At 46.3% G+C, this 20,307-nt stretch overlaps 1 protein-coding gene across 2 annotated transcripts; it reads left to right on the forward strand.

Moving 5' to 3' along the window:
• Positions 1 to 3,371: 3,371 nt before the first annotated feature.
• hook2 (hook microtubule-tethering protein 2) lies at positions 3,372 to 17,272 on the forward strand. Of its 2 annotated transcripts, none has more exons than XM_020623057.1 (23): positions 3,372 to 3,502; positions 4,374 to 4,456; positions 4,972 to 5,044; positions 5,137 to 5,187; positions 5,299 to 5,431; positions 5,760 to 5,827; positions 6,228 to 6,293; positions 6,467 to 6,547; positions 8,730 to 8,896; positions 9,147 to 9,287; positions 10,336 to 10,537; positions 10,700 to 10,810; positions 11,301 to 11,388; positions 12,284 to 12,350; positions 12,709 to 12,846; positions 14,167 to 14,254; positions 15,027 to 15,032; positions 15,184 to 15,218; positions 15,303 to 15,385; positions 15,463 to 15,566; positions 15,666 to 15,773; positions 15,855 to 15,926; positions 16,057 to 17,272. In XM_020623057.1, the coding sequence occupies exons 1-23, from the start codon at positions 3,482 to 3,484 to the stop codon at positions 16,183 to 16,185; spliced, it is 2,115 nt and encodes a 704-aa protein (XP_020478713.1). In that variant the 5' UTR covers positions 3,372 to 3,481; the 3' UTR covers positions 16,186 to 17,272. The 2 variants fall into 2 exon arrangements, with proteins under 2 accessions (XP_020478713.1, XP_020478712.1); XM_020623056.1 differs by having other exon boundaries at positions 3,373 to 3,643.
• The last annotated feature ends 3,035 nt before the right edge of the window (positions 17,273 to 20,307 follow it).

Raw genomic sequence — 20,307 nt, forward strand, 5'->3', positions numbered from 1 at the left:
CATCGCTGGCATTCTTTCACTTAAAGGTGCAGCTTTTCTTTGTCTCTGCAAACCACATCACTCATCCACTGTGGCATTAGATTTTCACATACTGTTACTGCATGACCTCAACACGAGGACACAGTAAAGATCCCTGACAGACATGTTTTTACTTTGCTTGGAATGATAATTTGTGTCTGACATGGATTTTCCACCAAAATGTTCAATTAAAAATGATTAAAGGCTCTGAAAATCAGCAGCAGCAGAAGTACTTAGATCTTCCACTGAAGTAAAATTATCATTATCAGAGTGCGGAAATATTCCTGCATTTGAAACTTGTAAGTAAAAGCATCAAAATATAATTAAAGTAATGAAAGGCTCACTTGTTATTATAGAATGGTTCATTTCAGGATGATGTACTATTACTAGTTTGCATTAGTGTGTAAGCGTCACTAATGTTGTAGCTGGTAAAGGTGGAGCTACTGTGAATACTGTCAGGTGGCTTCATTCATAATAACACGTCATCATTTATTACTTGATCACAGTTTGTATTAAGAATCTGCATCTGCAGCATAGTCTTGTTAAAAAGTGCAGTATTTCCCTCTAAATTGTGGTGCAGTTGAAGTATACAATAGCATCAGATGTAAATGCTTAAATGAAGTACATGTTCTCCAGATGTCCTGTTTTGTGTTTGTGTTTATGTATTTCTGTTTTCCTGTGAGCTCTTCTCTCTGGTTTAAACTGGGCTGCTGCCTATTTTTACTTTGATATTACTTACTTAGTCATGAATATTTAACATTACAATGGCATGTTCTCAGCCGCTTTAAAACAGCACCTGCTCCTCCCTCACTGAAAAATCCAGTCTATGAACACACAAATAAATGTTATTACTTTTCAGCAGTGAAGCGTTTCACCTTCAGCAGACAAATGTGAAAACTGCTTTCCAGTGTCAAACGCAGATTTCTCTCTGCACAGTGAAGGTCAAACATTACGATAAACAAAACCCTTCTTAGCACAGGGCAACTCTAATAAATAAAAACAAAGCATCTGTAGTTTTTCTTTGTGATTCAGAAGAATTTCACGAAGCTACGGGGCCTCGTTAGTGCAGATAGCTTGCACTTTGCACCTAAAAGAATTTTCAAAACAGGAACCATCCCCGTTTTTTTTCCAATCATAAAACCACAGGCTTCAAAAAAGGAATAATTACTCAATCTTAGCTCCTGGCCCTCCCACCTCCAGCCTTCCACTTCCCCCCAGAGGGATGTGAGTGCGTCAGTGTGGGGATGGAAAAAAGGAGAAGTAAAGCCTTTTGACTTTCAGGAAGGAAACACATCTGGGGAGTAAGGAAGGAGAGAACATGTGAAAAGAGGAATTAGAGTGGAGGAAGAGGAGCTGGCCAGAAATAGTCAGCCTCCGCTCGAGTCCCTCCACCACACCTCCCGCCACCCAGGCATTAGTCAGCCCCAACCATCCCTCAGCGGGTGACTAACGTCTCCGCTGAACCCCCCCCCCCCACTCCCACCCTCCCAGGTGTGTTAATTCAGTCCAGGTTTACTCAACCTGAGACCCTGTTTATACACAGTGACACCTTATCTGGAGATAAAATGCAATGATAAGAAAAATGATTAGCATTTAACCGTGTCACAGTAAACTACAGCAAATACTCATAACCACCTTTATTTGGCCAAGTATGTTACACATACAAGGAATTTGTTTCCGGTACAGAACTGAGGCAGCCATCTGCGGCGCCAACTCACACTGATGGCTCTAATCATCGGGGGCAACTTGGAAGTTCACTGTGTTGCCCAAAGACACTTTGACATGTGGACTGCTGGCACCAACATTCAAACTTCCAACCCTCCGGTTGGGAGATGACTGCTCTACCCACTGAACCACAGTCATTGGAATAAATAACGGTTACAAGTGAACTCAAGACTTTATGGAAACTTGTTGTATTGAAACATCGAGTTTTCTCAGCGTTTTCTTTTTCACAGTGAGGAGTCACTGAGTTATGATAACAGAAAGGGGACTGTAAACATTCCTCTGGTCTAGAGAAACAGGAACGCCGGCCAGACATATAGGGTAGTGCCAGATGTAAGGTGAACAGACTGGTTTTGGACGAGAAGGACCAGACGGTATGCAGGTGGACTCTGTACACACCAACTGGCTGGGCTTGCCAGAGCAAACAGCGTGGGCAGTGTTTCGCTGTGATTGGTCACTGCAGTTTGACTTGTGTCAATAACTGCAGGAAGGAGACGTGTGGAGATCGAGATATGCACATTACCACAGAAGAGGAGGACGTGTGTGCCAGCATGTGAATAATAAATGAGGAAGGCTGTCAGAAACCTGCTGTAACTCACATACCAGTGGGAACTCCCCTGTTCCAAGGCCTTTTGATACAGCCTGGTCATCCCTACAGCAAGAAACATATACACTCAGTAGTCAGTTTATTAGGAACCCCTGTGTCAGCCTAAGTCAGTCTAACCCAACAGTCCTTCATGAAGGTGATGATGTTCAGACTGTTTCACAGAGCTGTTGGTTCACCTGTGTGGTCACTGTGGAGTTTGTGTTGCTGTTCAACTAAGCTGTTTCTGGAATGTAAATAGGAACATTTTTCCAAACACCTGCTGTACAGTCAATGGCATGAGCTGTGCATCAAGCTGATTTCTATAGCTCTCTGTCAACTGGAGCCATCCAGTGGTGCTTTACTGAACTATGTAATATGGAAACAACCATCTTGAAGACACACACTGGCCACAGTTCATTGTTAGGACTTTTAATGGCTTTTAATGGTATGAAAGTTACCTGTTTTGCACATTTTCATCAGTGGTATAGTGTCACAGTTATTTATCAAAAGACAAAGCACACTTGTCCCTTTAAATGTTTAGATTTCAGCTTTTGTGTGTGAATGTGTTTTTATTGTTCGTCTGTAACTTGCTACTGCCTATCTTGGTTGCCCAAGACCTCGTTTTTGTTGAAGTTTAACTGGCTGCTGATAAATGAAAGTTAGGTAAAATAAAAATATATCAGGAAGTTGCCTCGTTTTGTTTTCTCTGTGGAGATATGCAGACTCAATAACAGCCAAAGTAGAAGAAGACAATTTGAAATTATTTTAGGCTAGTTGCATTAAAGCCAGTGTGATTAATAGTTATTTATTTTATTAATAATCTGCTGTTGGCATCTTTGCTCTCCCGATTTTGCTCTGAATATTTAGTCTCTGGGTGTAAGAAACAAAACTTTTTTAAAAGAAAACATTTCTCTTAAAATGTCTTATAATGAGAGAATGGGATGCTCGTGCTAATATACTGCATTGTAACCAAAATTAATTACTAAGAGAAAATATGAAGTTTTAATTTAAAGAAATATGGGCTAATAACTTACTTTCACCATGAGCAACATAATCCGTTCCCATGGGAGTGCTCTTACTACGGAAGCTCGCTAGGATAACAGGAGGACCCGAAACGCGAAGGAGCCAGGAGCAGCAGGAGGCCGCGGCTGGAGAATGACTGACGACGTTATATTAGTGAGTACAAAACTACGGAGGGTTTAACAAAAGGTTTCGAGAGCCAACTCCCGTGCTTCTCTACGAGCTCCCGAAGCTTTGTCTGGACACCGCAGGATGAGTCTGGATAAAGCAAAGCTGTGTGATTCACTGTTAACCTGGGTAAGTTTGATAATGCGGGACTTGCTAGCAAGGCTAGCCTCTGGCTAACAGGTGACAGCAGGTGGTGGCAAGGTGACAAGAAATTTAACGTTGTGTTTTTATGGTAATGCCTCATATAGTCAGTAAATACCTGCCTTATTGACTGGGTTAGTTAAAAGCAGTTGGTATGAAAGTTACCTGCTTTGACGCTAACACTCGCTAGCCAGCCAAGCTAACTACCTAGGACTTGGAAGTTTGCTCCTGGTGGTGTGTTATGAGTCTGACTAACAGGTGACAGCAAAGCGGACTCCCACCAAAAGACCGGCTTCGTGTAAACCCAGTTTAGTCTAGGACTGGTTCTCTCTCCGACAGGCAGAGAAAACCACCTGTTAGTTCCCATTTAGAGACAAGTGCAGGACTAAGACGCCTGTTGATGTCACCAGGTTCTTACGTAGGGCTGTGTGTCCTGTCTGTGTTCAGCATCTGTCCTTAATGGTGTTTAACAAGAATGTATAGGTTCTGACAGAATCCCTGCTCTTGGCTGCTGTTTTGTAATGGTCAGCCCACGAGAGTGTGATTTACAACTGGTACCAAATTACGTTTTAGTGAAGTTAAAGCTGTGAACACATTATTTATGTACACATCATATTTAAATGCACCAATAATAAATTCTTTGATACAGTTTCATTACAGCTGTTTGTCAAATGTATGCATTGCTTTAATGACTAATTATTACCATTTCTTTTCTCAGTTACAGACGTTTCAGGTGCCGTCATGCAACAGCAAGCACGACCTAACAAGTGGATTGGCCATTGCTCATGTGCTGCACAGAATGTAAGGGCACACACACACACACACACACACACACACGGTGGCTGTTTCAGAACCTCCTCACTGACATTTGCTTATCTGTGTGATTTGTGCAGGATTGCTTTTTGAACTGCACAAGGTTGTTATCTATGTAAAACGTGGCAGGACTTGTGAGGTCATTTTTTTTCTCGGTGTCCCAGCTGTTGCCTTGAAGTGTGTGACTGACTAATGAGTAAACCTGTGTGTCCAAGCCTGATGACCTGTGTAGCTTGTGGTGGAGCATGCTTCCCTTGTCGCATGCCCTTACAGATAAATGGGCAATGCAACTATTTCTGAATCAAATGAAATGGACTCTCATTTTAAGGTTGCTTTATCTGTTTCTTGAGCATTATTCCCTTGCGTGACATGTGACTGTAATGAGCAGCTCTACTCAAATGTCACAGTGCTCGGCAGTACAGAAGCACAGCGCCTCACTGCCCCGTGGCCTCCTGTGAATCATCCTTGTTGTCACTAGAGTTCTCTTGTGCTCTCATTAACAGAGACCCCTCTTGGTTTAATAAGACATGGTTATGCAGGATCAAGGAGGAGAGCGAGGCCAACTGGCGTCTCAAGGTAATTTATGATAGAATAATCTATGTCATTCTAGAATAATAAAGTGTCCGGGCTTTTTTCCATCATGAAAACTCCTTGTTTTGTTCTTTCAGGTCAGCAACTTGAAGAAGATTCTTAAGAGCATGCTGGAGTACTATCACGATGTAAGAAGAGCTTAGTGTTTTCCTAACTTAAAGTTGCATTTGTGTGTAAATGTTCCCCTTATTTCTTATGTGTCAGACTCTGTCCTGTCTCACCGTATTCTCCATGAACAGGTGCTTGGTCATCAGGTCTCAGATGAGCACCTGCCAGATGTGAACCTTATAGGAGAGATGGGAGATGTCACTGAACTGGGGAAGCTGGTACAGCTCGTACTGGGCTGTGCTGTCAGCTGTGAGAAGAAACAAGGTGATGTGTCTGCAGGAGAAGCACGAACACCAAATGGACACAGCCATCTGTGGAAATCTCACACAGGATTAACTCCAGTCAAATCACGATTGCTGTTTTTATGTCAGTGGTGGTCTCGTCTTCACAAGAAGCTAACCACACCAAAACCATTTCAGAGATTACAGCTCAGTGCAAAAACTGGATCAGGCCGCTTGTTATTTAAACATGAGCTCGATGAGCACCGGTTGTCTGACAATAGATGCAGTGCTGGTTTGGTTTTCAGCAGAGTATTTGTGTTAATCTGTCTTTGGCTGCACCTTCACTGGGCTCTGTTTTCTCCCAAACACAGAGCAAATCCAGCAGATAATGACACTTGAGGAATCTGTCCAGCACGTCGTGATGACAGCCATTCAGGAGGTGAGCGAGCTGCTTTGCTTATCCTCTGGGCTCTCTCTACTTTGCATTAATCCCGGTGCTTAGTCATGGTGAATTCACAATCAAAGAAATCCGGATAAGCATGAGGCTTAACAGAGTCCCTGAAACCCATCTCAGATATTTCAAGACTATGTTTAGTGTTTCTTTGGCACCCGTAGGACTGGGGGGAAAGAACAAATGCTTGGTTTTATCAAACATCAGTATTTTCGGCTCCCCTGAAGCCTGTTCCAGCGGCTCTGAACGTAAACGCCAAAGGTTTTCATTCTGCATTTTACAACTGAGAGTCTGGTGTAATGCTTTATAGAGTAAAATGAATGTGAAAGCTAACGGTGTGAAGACTTAAACATAGGTGTAATGTCTGGTCTGCTGTGCTCTGTTTCAGCTCTTATCAAAAGAGCCTTCATCTGAACCAGGAAGCCCAGAGAGCTACGGGGACTTCGACTACCAGGTGAAACCCACAACAGTTGACTTGTTCTCCACGCAGCACATCTGCTGCATTATACTTGGTGAAACCCACAACAGTTGACTTGTTCACATCTGCTGCATTATACTGTGTTTTCTCACTCCCTCCCCTTCACCAATGTGACTAGTATTATATCTGTCTCCACGTGGTGTGTGCAGTCCAGGAAGTATTATTTTCTAAGCGAGGAGGCTGATGAGAAGGAGGACCTGAGCCATCGCTGTCGAGACTTGGAACATCAGGTAGGGTCATTAAAGGGGGTTTACTCCTTACTTTGAATGTTTCCTAACGGTGAAAGTTGTGTTTTTTAAAGATTTCAGTCCTGGTTGATTTGACAACACCCATTGTTGCTGGTGGACACGTCACGTGTTTTTAATACTACAGGACCCAGAGCTCTCAGTGCCATAAACTCTCCTTTATCGGGGGCGGGGGGAGACTTCACACCAGTCTCTTCTTGGTTATGCCACAACACTTAGTTTGGAAAAATGTCTGTAAGAGTGAAGCACTTGAATATTTTTTGTAGTACCTTTTTCTGTGTTGCACTTTGTAGATGGTCCCTCCAAAACTGTCTTGTACCCAGCTGCTCATAGTCTATGATAATTCATCAAATGGCTTGTCTTGAGGAAAACTAGGTTGTAGCTTGTTGTCCATCTACCTGGCTGTGGTTGGAAAGAGGCTTTGTTTGTGGTTTTAAGGTTTTTCTTAGGATTTATTGGTCCAACAAGTTTGAATCTGTGCATATTTCATCCCAGGATGGGTACAATACAAGAAAGTAACCATTCATTTTTGAACATCTGCTCATTCGGTCTGAGTAACGTGTCTTTAGAGATTTGCTCCAGTGTATTTAGAGCTGTGAGCGGCAGCAGGCCGAGCCGTCTCCTTTTCATCATCAGACATCAGCACTGAAATTTCCTGCTGTTTTGAATATTTAAGTACCAAAATTGAAAACTGAATATTTGGGTCCAGCCCTAGTTTGCAGTAACTTAGCACAGCTCTGTCACGGCATTAGTTGAGTGAACAGTTCAGTGGCTGTTATCCCAGAGAGAAAACTGCAGACAGTAACACTGGATAACTGTGAGTCTTGTCGCTCTGGGTAGGAATGCTGGACCGTTAACAGTACAAACTACTGCATAGACAAGTAACTACTGCATATAGATGCACTGAAGTGTCCTGCTGCCCACAATAGTCTCAAAAACAAGTAGAAAATGAAACTCTTAGGGATCATAACTTTAAGAAAGCATGTTGTTCTATCTTCTATCTTCCTAACAGAGCTATCGGCATCATCTCGCTTTGTTTAGTGGTTTCGCACTTGTCTGAAACTGCTTCACCTCTGTGTGACTGCCTCTCAGATACTTTGAGGTCTAGTGTTTTTTGAAACTTGTGGTTGCAGCATGTTGAGTGTGCGCCTGCAGCTGTTGTGCGCTGACCCTTATTGATTAGCCCACCTGACTGTGTGTTCCCACTGCTTGTTTGTGCACCACTGACTGACGAGGGGCTCATTTACTTTTTTTAAAGAAGTGTTCTAGTCAATAGTTGCATAACATTAAGATAAAACTGACACATTGCCTTGGGATGGAGCAGTAGCCAACAATCATTTGTGCCGCTCTCAGCCCACCTGTTTGTTTACTTGTTGGGCCCACGCACTAGGGATTAGTCATTTGTGTTGTTTTGAAAGCTATTTACTTTTACTGGTCCTGTGCTAAAGCATGCAATCTGTCCTTAAAGTTCAGTGTAGGGTTTTGCTGTGTTCAGAGTGGAAAGATGTCCAGCAGGTAAGTATCCCCCCCCCACACCCTTTGCTAACATTGGAATGCCAGCTTGTCTAACCTCAGGTTCAGCCTGACTCAAACACAGTTGTGTTGTAAACGTAACACAGCCTCCTGTCCGCAGCTTCATCAGCCTGAAGTTAAACATCGTCCTCTCCCAATGTACTAGTATAACCAGTATCATTAATGGTTATACTAGTAACTAGTATAACCAGTATCATTAAGATGTACTAGTATAACCAGTATCATTAATGGTTATACTAGTACATTTGGAGAGGACGATGTACTAGTATAACCAGTATCATTAATGGTCCTCACTGAGCTGCATATGCACTGTCATGAGGATGCACACCGGCCGACTAACTAGCTTGACAGCAGAGCATGTGAACTGAGAGCAAAGCATGTGTTCCTGGTCCTCTGCACTGTAAAGGTTGGGGTTTGTGACTATCAGTGTTTTCTCTCCTTGTGCTTGTACCCTGGCTATCACATGCACCTCTCTGTTGTTTTTTTATCTGTATCCTTCTCTTTTCCCTCCCTTTGTGCAGCTGTAGAGGTGTCATTGTGCACCTTCTCTCTCTCTCTCAGCGGTTTGTTACCTAATCTCAAGCCTTCACACCTCTTTTTGCAAAGTGTCTCTTCTGTTCCTGCCTCCTAACAGCTGTCAACGGCTCTGGAGGAGAAGTCGTCCCTTCAGGCAGAGACTCGTGCTCTGAAGGAGAAGCTGAGCTGTTGTGACTCTGCGGATGCCTCCACCATGGCAATCACCGGCAAGAAGCTGCTGCTGCTGCAGAGTCAGATGGAGCAGCTTCAGGAGGAGAACTACAGGTTCAGGCTGGACCTACACATACACAAGCGTTTATTAGGAAAACAGTCCAGGTTTCTATGTAGAATTTCAAACAAATGTACAAGTCGTAACATTCATCAGGCCTGTACAGGAGAGACGTGGACACTTCCATAATTAGCCCTACATTTTAAAGGTTGTGGTTGTAGTATTTCTAAAAAAGTCGTGTATGAATCAGATGCTACTGTTGAGTCACTTTTCTCCATCCTGTTAAACAACCGCTGTTGGTGTCAGGCTGGAGAGCAGCAGAGACGACCTGAGCGTGCGGGCAGAGGTACTGGAGCGGGAGGTGGTCGAGCTGCAGCAGCGTAACGAGGAGCTGACCAGCCTGGCGCAGGAGGCCCAGGTCTTCAAAGACGAGATGGACATTCTCAGGTGAGAGTGGCACTGGCTTCCTTCGTATCCTACCCTGTCGAGTTGAATTAGGAGTGGTGATGAGGATTATTACAAGGTAAACAAGGTGTGTGTTGTCACATGGATGCTGAAGGGTTTCTCTGCATGCTTTTTTTATTTCTCCAACAAAGCATTTAAGATTGTGTGCTGTCATTCAGTGACCCTAACCCTAAGACCCAGCACAGGTGCAGTTCATTCAGAACTCATTTTAAAAGAACAGCTTTTCTTCAGTGAAGTACACACACTCCCTTGGCCTTGCCTCACTGATGTAAATAGGGTGGACACAATACCAGAAACACGTCTCAGTACAACACAGCACAGTTAAACTGTCGCCTCCACAGTGAACACACAGGTGAACCAGCACCTCTGTGAAACCGTCTGAACACAACCTGGACATTATAGAAGGAGGATTTACTGTTGGGTTAGACTGAGGTGTTCCTAATAAACTGAACACTGAGAGCATAAGTATCTTCTGGCATGTACTGTTGAGCCAGTACTACTGGAATGGTTGCAATCAATACAAATGTCTGTTGAGACACAATATTAAAGAAGCAGTCTGTCTGAAAATACCGTGTTGTCTCCTATTGATCGGCTATTCCACATTTCTGTTACCATCAACAAACCCCATCAACTGATTGTGATAATAACTACTTTATGAAAAAGGAGAGTATATTCGTGACCCATCTTTGTGGAGCTGAGGGAAGGAGACTGAGACACAGCACATTGTCGGTTTAGGCCTGATCGTTTGAAAGAACTTGTATCACCAGCAGCCTTCTCCTTTAAACAGTAGTTCATCTATTCTCAGTTTCCACTCTGAGAAACAGCTCCCACACTGCCCACACACAGACGTCCATTCAGCTCCTCTCTCTGACATCTGTGTTGATAATGACTTTCATGCGTTGACACCGACTTGCGTCAGAGTTGCTGGTTTTCACTAGTTAAGTACATTTCCACACAGGTGTGTTGTGTTTGGGTAAAACTCAGATTCTTGTGCTCCACACTGAACACGTCCCACACTCCTCCCCCTCAGGCACTCATCTGACCGGGTGAACCAGCTCGAAGCTTTGGTGGAGACGTACAAGAGGAAGCTGGAGGATCTGGGAGACCTGCGCAGACAGGTGCGCCTCCTAGAGGAGCGCAACACCGTGTACATGCAGCGCACCTGCGAACTGGAGGAGGAGCTCCGCAGGGCCAACGCCGTCCGCAGTCAGCTGGACACCTACAAGAGACAGGCAAGCTGTGGGCTGACAGCAGCAGAGAGAGTGATACTTACTCCTGTGCTGATATCCAAGTGATGTGAAACACAGTCTGGCTTCTGCACGTGTTTGGAAAAGCTCGCAGTTTTTCGAGCGCTCTTGCCAATGCAGACTGTTGCCATGCTCTCTGACTTGCAGGCTCATGAGCTTCACACCAAGCACTCGGCAGAGGCCATGAAAGCTGAGAAGTGGCAGTTTGAGTACAAGAATCTCCATGACAAGTACGATGCACTGATGAAGGAGAAAGAAGTGAGTGGGTGAACACTGTCGGGAAACAGAGTTTTGCTTTGGGTGGGGACGACATGCTTTTACTGTGGCGTTCTCTCAGTGTGCAGCATCTGTTTCTGGTGCCTAGAAAAGGAGTAGCAATCTAGTTAGCATTGCAGCGATGCAGTCCTGGTCTGGATCAACATTGTTGTGATTCTGACAGGACGCACATCCCTGCAGGAGCAATTGTTGCCAGGCAAATATCGTACTATTCTTCAGTGGACTCCCACGTGCTGTGTCAGTTCTAGCACCTTCTGCAATCTGACAAGAGTGATTAATGCCCTCATTTACTGAAATGCACACTCTGACACGACGTGTTCATTTTCATGTGCACACCACAGCTGGTCCAACAAATGCAGGGGAGAGTTTTAGTTCCTAGTGGATTGACATTACAGATGCCATGAATAGACCAAGATACAGAGCAGTCTGAGTAGAAGCTGTACTCAGTGTTGCATTGTGCTTTGTTCCTCAGCGTCTGATCTGTGAAAGAGATGCGCTTCGGGAGACGAATGATGAGCTCAGGTGTGCACAAGTCCAACAGAGGTGTCTCAGTGGGACAGGTGAGGCGGCCCCGGGGGCGACTGCACCCTGTCTAGACACACCAGTAAAGGGCACTTTACATTTTCCTTTAATGTGCTGTTATCCAGCAGCTAACCCATCACCTTTCACACATTAGTAGCTCTGTGGGTGGCTCATGGTTCATAGGTCACTTTTATTTATGGTGTATATTTAAAACCAGCACAGACAAACATGAAATGCATGTCAGGGAAACGTGGACATAACGTGTGGCCCTCCCACTCCCAAAAACAGCCAACATCTCAGAGAGAATCAGGGTTTAGGGCAGTTTTACTTCCTTCAACCGTGACCACAGGTGAAAACTGATTGGCCCTGATCCTCCTTAACAAACAAAAGGTCAATAAAATACAGGTTTTCTGACCTAAACAGGAGGAAATGGCTTCTCGCTGCTACTAAACTGCTACTTCAGGTGCTCTAGTTTGTATGGAGAGTGAAGCAGCATCAGACTAATTCAGTACAACACATGGCGAACAAACAACTGGGAGGCTGGCATCTTGTTGGGGGTGGTGGAGGAGGAGGAAGGTGGCTGTCAGATGGCCTGATGACATCTTTTTCTCCAATCTGGAGGCAGCAGTCCATTCAAACGGGCCAATCACAAGGCACCACCTGTTCCTTGTCACCCACACACACTAAGAAGGGCTGAAGAAAGACCTGTCAGTCGGCACAGACACAGCACTGACCCTGGGTTGTTACTGTGTGCACACAATGCACATCATTGGAACAAAAATGGCTAAAAAACATTCTTTAGTTGTGATAATAAACAAGTGAACTCAAATACATTTGAAAAGGTCGTCAATCAAAGGTAAAGACAAATGATCAGGCTGATTTAATCCAACCTGTTAAGTTTCCAGCTGACACTTGGTCCATCTGTGTCTGCAGGAGGCTTGTGTGACAGCGGTGACGCAGTGGGGAACCTGGCTGCAGAGATTATGCCCACGGAGCTCAAGTATGTCTGTTACTAATGCTGTGTGCGTGTCTTTACCGTCTGTGTGTGGCAAACACATTTGGGTGTAACAGATGAGATTTTCCTTGTGAACCTACAGAAGATGTGCATTGGTGCCACTACCAGCAGCCCACGCCTTCCCTGTGTTTATCTTCTTTGGTCTGAGATCAAGTACTCAGGCCAACGCAGCCACCAAAGTTTATTTTTAGGACCTGAATGTGCAGTTGGTGGCTGATGTATTGACACATGGCAGCGCTGCATATTCAGCCTGGGCGTTGTCAAACACAAGGCTCCTCTGCCTCAGCCGCACTCTGACCCTCTTCTTCTGCCCCTTCCCTCACTCTCCTCGTTCCTCCGACAGGGAGACAGTGGTGCGTCTACAGAGTGAAAACAAGATGCTGTGTGTCCAGGAGGAGACATACATGCAGAGACTAGTGGAGGTGCAGGCTGAGCTGGAAGAGGCTCAACGCAGCAAGAACGCCCTGGAAACTCAGAACAGGTAGTGGCGTGGGTGTTCTCCCTGTACAGTCCAACTTGTTGTTCAGCAGTGTTAAATAATCATTCCCCTTCTAGGCCACCATATTGTGTGTTCTGGACATTACGCTTGTGGTTTGGCTGATAGTAGGAGTGCTATCTGCCTAAATGTCAACTCGCCCTCTGGACTGTGTGCTCAGCTGAGCTGTGTGGGCTGGGCTGGAGGACAGACAGCAGAAAGCCAGATTGTCCCTTGACTGTGTGTGTGTTTACATGGCTGTGGGCATGTGGACATGTGGGTGGACTGTGTGTGTGTGTGTGTGTCCATTGCAACACCAGGCCCAGGGTGTGAGAGGCATCCTCAGTAACAGGAGGAGAGGAGTGAGCATGCCCAGTGCAGCAGAGCAGTGAATGGCCAGGCAGCAGAAGGGTGGATGAACGCTGCCTGCAGCAGGTGAACTGACGTGTGTCCCCCACACCTCACTGACGCAGCGCTCAGTTCCTCCTGCCATCGTACCTGCAGCCTTTGGTTTGCACAGAACAAACCAGAGAAGCTGTGAAAGGGCTGAACTCTTCTTCTGAAGTGGCCTGAACACAGCAACTGGTTTCACTGGGAGCTGGTGGTGATGTTGGTCACAGCTGGTTTCACAGCTGTGTTCAGTCTAATCACCAGTCACTGAACGTGGACAAGAGGAAGAACAGCAGAGAGCTGTCTGACGAGCTCAGGAAGGAGAGAGTCAGCGGGCGTGGTCGAGCTAAAGGCTACAGACCATCTCCGAGCAGCTGGACGACCCTGTGACCACAGCTGCCGAGGGTATTAACAAGAGCTGGGTCCATGGCAGCGTAGCTGAGCTCCCTGGACGAGAGGAGGAAACCTGAGCCCAGATGGACCAGACAGATTGACCTGCAGAGTTCCACTGCAGGAAAAAGACACAGGAAGACTTCAGGTCCAGGCTGAGCCCCGAGATCCGGGTCCGACAGGGTCCCAGGTAGCAGATGTGGCTCCGTGGAAGAGGAGCCCACTGTGGAGAGACAGAGTGGAGTCGGTTAGATGCTGCTGGGAGAACGTCCTGTGGACACATGGAGCCAGATGCAGCTGTTTGGACACAGCAGCTCCGTGTTCGCAGGAGAAACACTGACGCTGTCCCACAGGACGGCAGCATCCCCGCCATCATGAGACTTTACAAACATCCCCCACCCACAGAAGCTATTTAATAACCTAGTCACATCTTCTCCGGTTGTTTGTGGCCGTCTGCCTTCCTTAAACGTTTTCATTTTCTCTCCTCTGTTTTGTCTTTTTTTGCTCTTTCCATTCCTGACCTCCCTTTTATTGTCTCTTTCCAAGGTTGAACCTGCAGCAGATCTCAGAGCTGCGTTCTCAGGTCGAGGAGCTCCAGAAGGCGCTCCAGGAGCAGGATGGCAAGACCGAGGACGTGAGTGCACAGAGATGGTGTTTGTCGCTTCAGACTCGCAGCTCTCCTCCTCACAAACCATCGTTTGCTACGGTCCAGTCGACGGCATAGGTGGAGAAGATGGTGTCCAATATTATAAATACTGAAAATGTAGAGCAGATACAGACGTAGCTACAGTCACTACAGTCCACCGATGTCACTACTAATGGGAGCCAGATGTTTTCTTCAGGCCAGAATAAGCAAGAACTCGGCCTCATATTTAATTTTTGTTTAACCATGGAAGGTCCCGTTGAGGTTTGCCCCGGCCAAGTGGCAGCAGCATGAGTCCCAGACAAATCATAATCAAGCACACGTACAATATTAAAACCAGACATTAATGCTTCAGATCTTCATAAATGAAAATGTGCTAATTACAAGTAGAAAGACAATCTGTGCAAACCAGAGGCTGCAGGTGTGATGACCCAAGAACCTGGGAGGGCCCAGCAGCAGTAGACCTACAGCAGACAACATTTACATCCTTCCTTTATTTGATGAAGTCAAATTATTTATCTGTAGTTGAACCAGAGGCAAAGAACATCACGATCAAAGACTGAAATATGGGGAGCAGCGGTCTGAAATAAGTTGAATAGAGATGGTCATGTTTGAAGAAGACTGTGGTGCCTGTTCTCTTACTGTTTCTGGGTGTTGTGTGGGAATTTAACCCGTGTTTGCTGTGGTGATTCACTGCTAATGCCCTCCCCTCTCTGTCTGTCTCTCTCCGGCTGCCCTCGTTGATCCACTCTGCCAAAATCAGGCCATTGTAAGTACGGCCACCCTCGGTCCAACTGGCCCATGATTTTACTCTGACAGCTTGACTTTCAGTGTGTGTGTGTGTGTGTGTGTGTGTGTGTGTGTGTTTAAACTCAGAAGGTTTTCTAAATAATGTTTTTTCCCTTCCATCTCCTCTGAAGTCGTCCTTACTGAAGAAGAAGCTTGAGGAGCATTTGTAAGTCCTCCACCGCTGCTCACTGGTTATTTCCCATGTGGACTCCAGAGGAAAGTTTGTTCACACTCAGATCTGTTATTTTAGGGAGAAGCTCCACGAAGCTCACTCAGATCTCCAGAAGAAACGAGAGGTCATTGATGACTTGGAGCCCAAAGTGGACAGCAGCAGTAAGACGCGTTTAAAGTGCCCTCTGACCCCCAAGGCAGCGTCCCCTCCCTCACTGGCTGTGTTTGTCCCCTTGCAGTGGCCAGGAAGATCGATGAACTCCAGGAGATCCTGCGGAAGAAGGACGAGGACATGAAGCAGATGGAGGAGCGCTACAAGCGCTACATGGACAAGGCGAGGACGGTCGGTAGACCTCAGCACAAAGCGCTCAGTGTCTCAGGAGTGTCATGCTGAATCAGTGGTCGACTGTTATTCTTTTCTAAATGTCTTCTGCGTGTGCAGGTGATCAAAACCCTGGACCCCAAGCAGCAGCCGGTGACTGTGACTCCTGACATCCAGACTCTGAAGAACCAGCTGACGGAGAGAGAGCGAAGAATCCAGCACCTGGAGGTATGAACCTCAGACCTGAAGCTGCACAACGAGGTCAGTGTAGGTCTGTAAACGCCACTAATGCTCTGTCCCCCTGCACAGCACGACTACGAAAAGAGTAGAGCCAGACACGACCAGGAGGAGAAGCTCATCATTAGTGCGTGGTACAGCATGGTGAGTGGACAAACGTCACCTCTGGCCTTATCAGAGAATGTCAGACCAAATAAGTTTTACTACACAAGTTCATATTCTGCATCCAGTACTTTTCACACCCACATCTGATTGTTTCCTGCGTCCTTCTCAGGGTATGGCGTTACATCAGAAAGTGTCCGGTGAGCGGCTGGGCCCCTCCAACCAGGCCATGTCCTTCCTGGCCCAGCAGAGGCAGTCCGCCTACGCCAGGAGAAGCCTGGCACGCCACCACCCACGGTAGAGGACAGACAGTGCTGCACCTCAGACGCTTGTCAGGCAGCTGCTGCCCCCTGCTGGCTCTTTATGACAGTGTTTCCTCTGTGGAGCCTCAGACGACTGATTCATCTGCTGCTGTTTTCTATTCAGCTCAAACAAACTGAGCTGAGAAGAGTCTGTCTCACCTTTTAAGGTGGCTTTTATTTCCTCTATGGCCTCTCGGACTTGATCCTGTTTGTATAAGTCTTCTAAATGTTTTTAATATCTTTTATGTTGCACAATAAGCTGGAGCGTGACTGAGCTTTGTCAGGGTTACAGTGCAGTGGATGAGGGAGGAGGAGTTTGGGGCTTTATAAGTGAAGAAGAGGAAGCTACGCAGACTGAAGACAGATCGTTACATCTTCTTGGTTTTGTTCCTGTGGTTTTAACTTTCTTCTGGTTTTTATTTTTGTCTTCTAGCTTGTGTGTTTCTTTGAGGTGCTTTTTTAAATGTTTCCATTTGAAACCTTGAGGAGGTGTAAAGACCATGGGGGTGTGTTTTACAGCTGTAGTCTTGTTTTCCTTTAGATTCACTTGAGTCTTTTCACTGAAACCTAATGACCTCCACCAAAGCACTTTGTCCAGAAGGCCTGGTCAGTGCCTCCGTCTGTGGGTGAGACACCTGCGGCTTCCTCCCTCTCTAATGCAGAAACATTGTAAAGAACACTGGAGGTTTGTTGTCACGTCTGCTGATAACATGGCCTGTGCATATGATTTTTCTCAACAATGTTCCCATGAATTTGATTTATTCCTTAATGTTTTGAAACAGGGTGTTAGCTGTGAGTAAGACCTTTTTGCACTCCACACTTTAAACTGATGTGAACGCTGGCGGCCGAAGGCTCCCAGTTTATCACGGGGAAGCTGGGGTCGCTGCTGATAAGAACACTAAAACAGTGACTCGGCTAATGACTGTTTACCGTCACTAGACCTCATTTCAAGTCGAACTGAGCTGGAAGGAAATGTATGCTGTAATTCTCTTGTCGTGTGTTGACAGGAAGCCGGAGGCTGAGTCCGTAGCACGTGTATCAACACTGCGTCTGGGTATTTTTCTTTTTCAACAGATCTATTTTTTGTCTGTCCCATATGGGAGCTGCTGTGTTCAGACTAGAACCCTGTGCTCTGATGTACACAGACCACGATCCTGCTGTGGGCTGCACATGGTTTTCTACTTGTCTTTCATTGAGTTGAGGTTTCTGCTGTTAAGTCATTGTCTTTTCACATTTGCATGGCTTGAAGGGTGAACGTTTGTCGGTTTGTATCATGTGATGGCCTGGTAGATCGTAGCATACTGTGCTTCACACGGGGTCTGAGGCACGTTCAAGTTTGTAGTCCTGTCTTCTACGTTTGCACTACAAATAAATGGGAACTTAAGCTAAGTGGTGTTTTCTTTTCTGATGTATTTAAAGAGCAGTGACGGACCAGAGCTGACAGCACCGTTTCTAAACACTTCTCCAGAAGGATCTGAGGAACAATGCTGACCCTGGTTTTATCACCTTGGCCCTCCTCATGGAGGCAGTTTTAGTTCTGTCATGATCTAAAGGCCAAAACGATTAGTCAGATCTCTCACATCCTTTGTGCAACTGTTGAGCAGTTCAGTGAAGCATTGTTTATCCGTCACACCATTTTCAACAAGCATGTCTCAGGCTTTTCAGAGAAGCAGCACCTAAGTCTAGCTGGCCAGCAAACAAATACAGGAGTGGGCTGCACTTTGGTTTCTGTAGTCTAAAACGTTTTAATGAGATGTTCAGCTTGACCTTTAACCCCTGTGATGACTATTATACACCTTTATTTACAGCCCCGCCTTCTTCCAGATCGTCTGATGACCAGAGACAAACGGGGACAAATCAGGTTTTATTAACTGTAGAGGTAGATACCGGTTCTAGATGAATACCGGTTTAGCACACAGGAGGACAGAGGTCAGGTACATGTGGCCTTGTGCTCAGTTTATTAGGTACACCTAGTTCAAACCAAGCCACATGTACCTGATCCAATGAGCCTCCAGGAATCACAGGGTGGAGCTGAACATTAGCACAGCTGTTCCTAATAAACTGACTCAAAGCGTTGGCGTTTTAAAACCTGCCTCAGCTTTTCATTACAGGATTTTACTGATAGATTATCCAAACCCGTTCGCGCGCATGCGTAACGTCCTACTACAGGTGATTGGTTTAGAGGTTGCGCGCAGGTGCGTTCATGCACGTCTCCTGTGATGCAAGATTTATAAGCTTCCTGAGTCCGCTGGGGTTCGCGTGGATTTAGCGCACACTTCTGCGTGCATGTTAAAAATACGTCGGCCCCGGCCTGGCCGCACAACAAATCCCCCGTTTATACGTGCGTCACCGTGTCAGTCAAACGTCGGCGTACGTGCACACAAGGCAGACCCTCGATCTGAAGTATGAACAGGGGCGTGCGGGTCCTTCCTCTGTCTGAAAGTGTGCGCGAAGCCTGATTCGGCCTTTATCAGCCTGTTGCAGCCCCGGGCCAACCGGAAGTTTGACCACTTCAAGACGCGCACCTGTCTGGCCCCGTCCCACCCGGTACCGGGCTTTGTTCAGACACGAGTTTCAGAAACAGCAGGGAAATTCCCGGGTAGGGTTGCGAACCGGAGATACCGCTGATGACGACACTGAGGGTTCAGCGGCCTGAGCGCGGAACCGGAACCGGACTGCGCTGACCCGGGTGAAAGGGAACGTGCCGTTAGTGACTCCGTTTGGCCAAAGTGGATCAGGAGACTTGTTTGGCTCGGTAAGTCCTGGCATGTATATGTTCTGCACTGTACAGTTTATAGTGCACGCGTGTTTGTTGTGCTGAACTGTTGAGTTCGTGTTGACTGAAAGCTGTGATGAAGTGAACAGGTTCGTTGTGGCGAGGATGGACTCGGCACTTTCAGTCTGCAGCGGTAAATCCGGTGGCGCACAGACCGAGCCCAGGGCCCTGTGGCAGGGTTGGATCGCCCCTGAGCTGGTGGTGTGGATGGAGGCGTGCTGGATCTCCGATGGGGCTGTGGGCTTGTTTTGTGGATCGCTTGTGTGCTGCAGGTTCTGCTTCTGTTTCTGCAGAAGAGCTGAGGTTGTCCAGGCCCACAGGAAACCCCTTGAACTCATAAATGCCATGTGGCTGTTTAGAAAATGACTCCTGTTATCTCAGCCAGCTGGAGTTTCCATTACTCAGTGATGTCTAATGGTAAAAGAAACCAGTCCAAGTCCAAGTGTAGAAGAAAGGTCATGACCTTTGGCTGAAATAGTTGCTGTTCCTAATTAAGGGTTTTGCTGAGAAGAGATGCGTCTAATGCCCCTGTGATGTTCTCAGATGAATAAAAGTAACTGAGGTTTAGTTTTCTAATAAGTTTACTATGATTGACAGTATCATCAATGTCACAGGTTCACAGTCACAATGACACAATGACAGTGATTAAAAAACCATCCAGGTACATAGACAAGTGTCCAAAGTTATAGGCAGAGCATCCGAGTAGCTTTCACTTTATTTTACCTGGTGCATTTAAAGAGTTGTTCACTAACGTCCTGCTTCATTAGCTGTGTCCAGTCTTCAGTGAACCCCAGCGTTGTAGTCCAAGTGCCCCACCTTGTGGCCGCTTGGCAGCACTGCATGCAAAGTTTCTGCCCGTTTATTTGTGTCCATCTGTGCCTGGGAACCCGTTTTATGTAGAACACGTAACCTGAAACCTGATCATAGTGCCTTCTTGGTACAACTCCTGACTGGCAATAGCTGGCTTTATATTGTTCTACACCTGCGCAGCATCAAAATGAGATGAGCTGCAGCAAAGCTACATCACTGTTAGAGAGAAGGGTCCAGCTCTCTGACAGTTGACATGTGGGTTTAATCTTCACTCTGCCCTTCCCAAACTTCCTGGTCAGGGTAGCAACAGCAGACATGGACAAGTTCATGAGGGTCCTCCCCACAGACTGTGACAAGGCCCCGGCTTCATCACAAACCTCCAGCCTCCTCTGTAAGTGAGCGTCTGCTGCCTTCGCAGGCTGAGCAAAGGGCTCCAGGTGTGCTCCTGTTGGCTCCACGGTCTGCCTGTCAGGGCGGGCCGCGTCCTCGGTGAAGCTCCACACACCTGCTTACTTTTTTTTTTTTTTTTTTTTTC

This window comes from Monopterus albus, unplaced genomic scaffold (assembly GCF_001952655.1).
Source record: "Monopterus albus unplaced genomic scaffold, M_albus_1.0 scaffold292.1, whole genome shotgun sequence".
NCBI lineage: Eukaryota > Metazoa > Chordata > Actinopteri > Synbranchiformes > Synbranchidae > Monopterus > Monopterus albus.

What these genes read in the sequence shown, in the direction of transcription:
- hook2 (XM_020623056.1), top strand. Translation starts at nt 3,599, where the DNA reads ATGAGTCTGGATAAAGCAAAGCTGTGTGATTCACTGTTAACCTGG. An exon ending in CTTCAGGAGGAGAACTACAG is followed by an intron (nt 8,897 to 9,146) that starts GTTCAGGCTGGA and finishes TGTTGGTGTCAG; the next exon opens with GCTGGAGAGCAGCAGAGACG. An exon ending in CACTGATGAAGGAGAAAGAA is followed by an intron (nt 10,811 to 11,300) that starts GTGAGTGGGTGA and finishes TTTGTTCCTCAG; the next exon opens with CGTCTGATCTGTGAAAGAGA.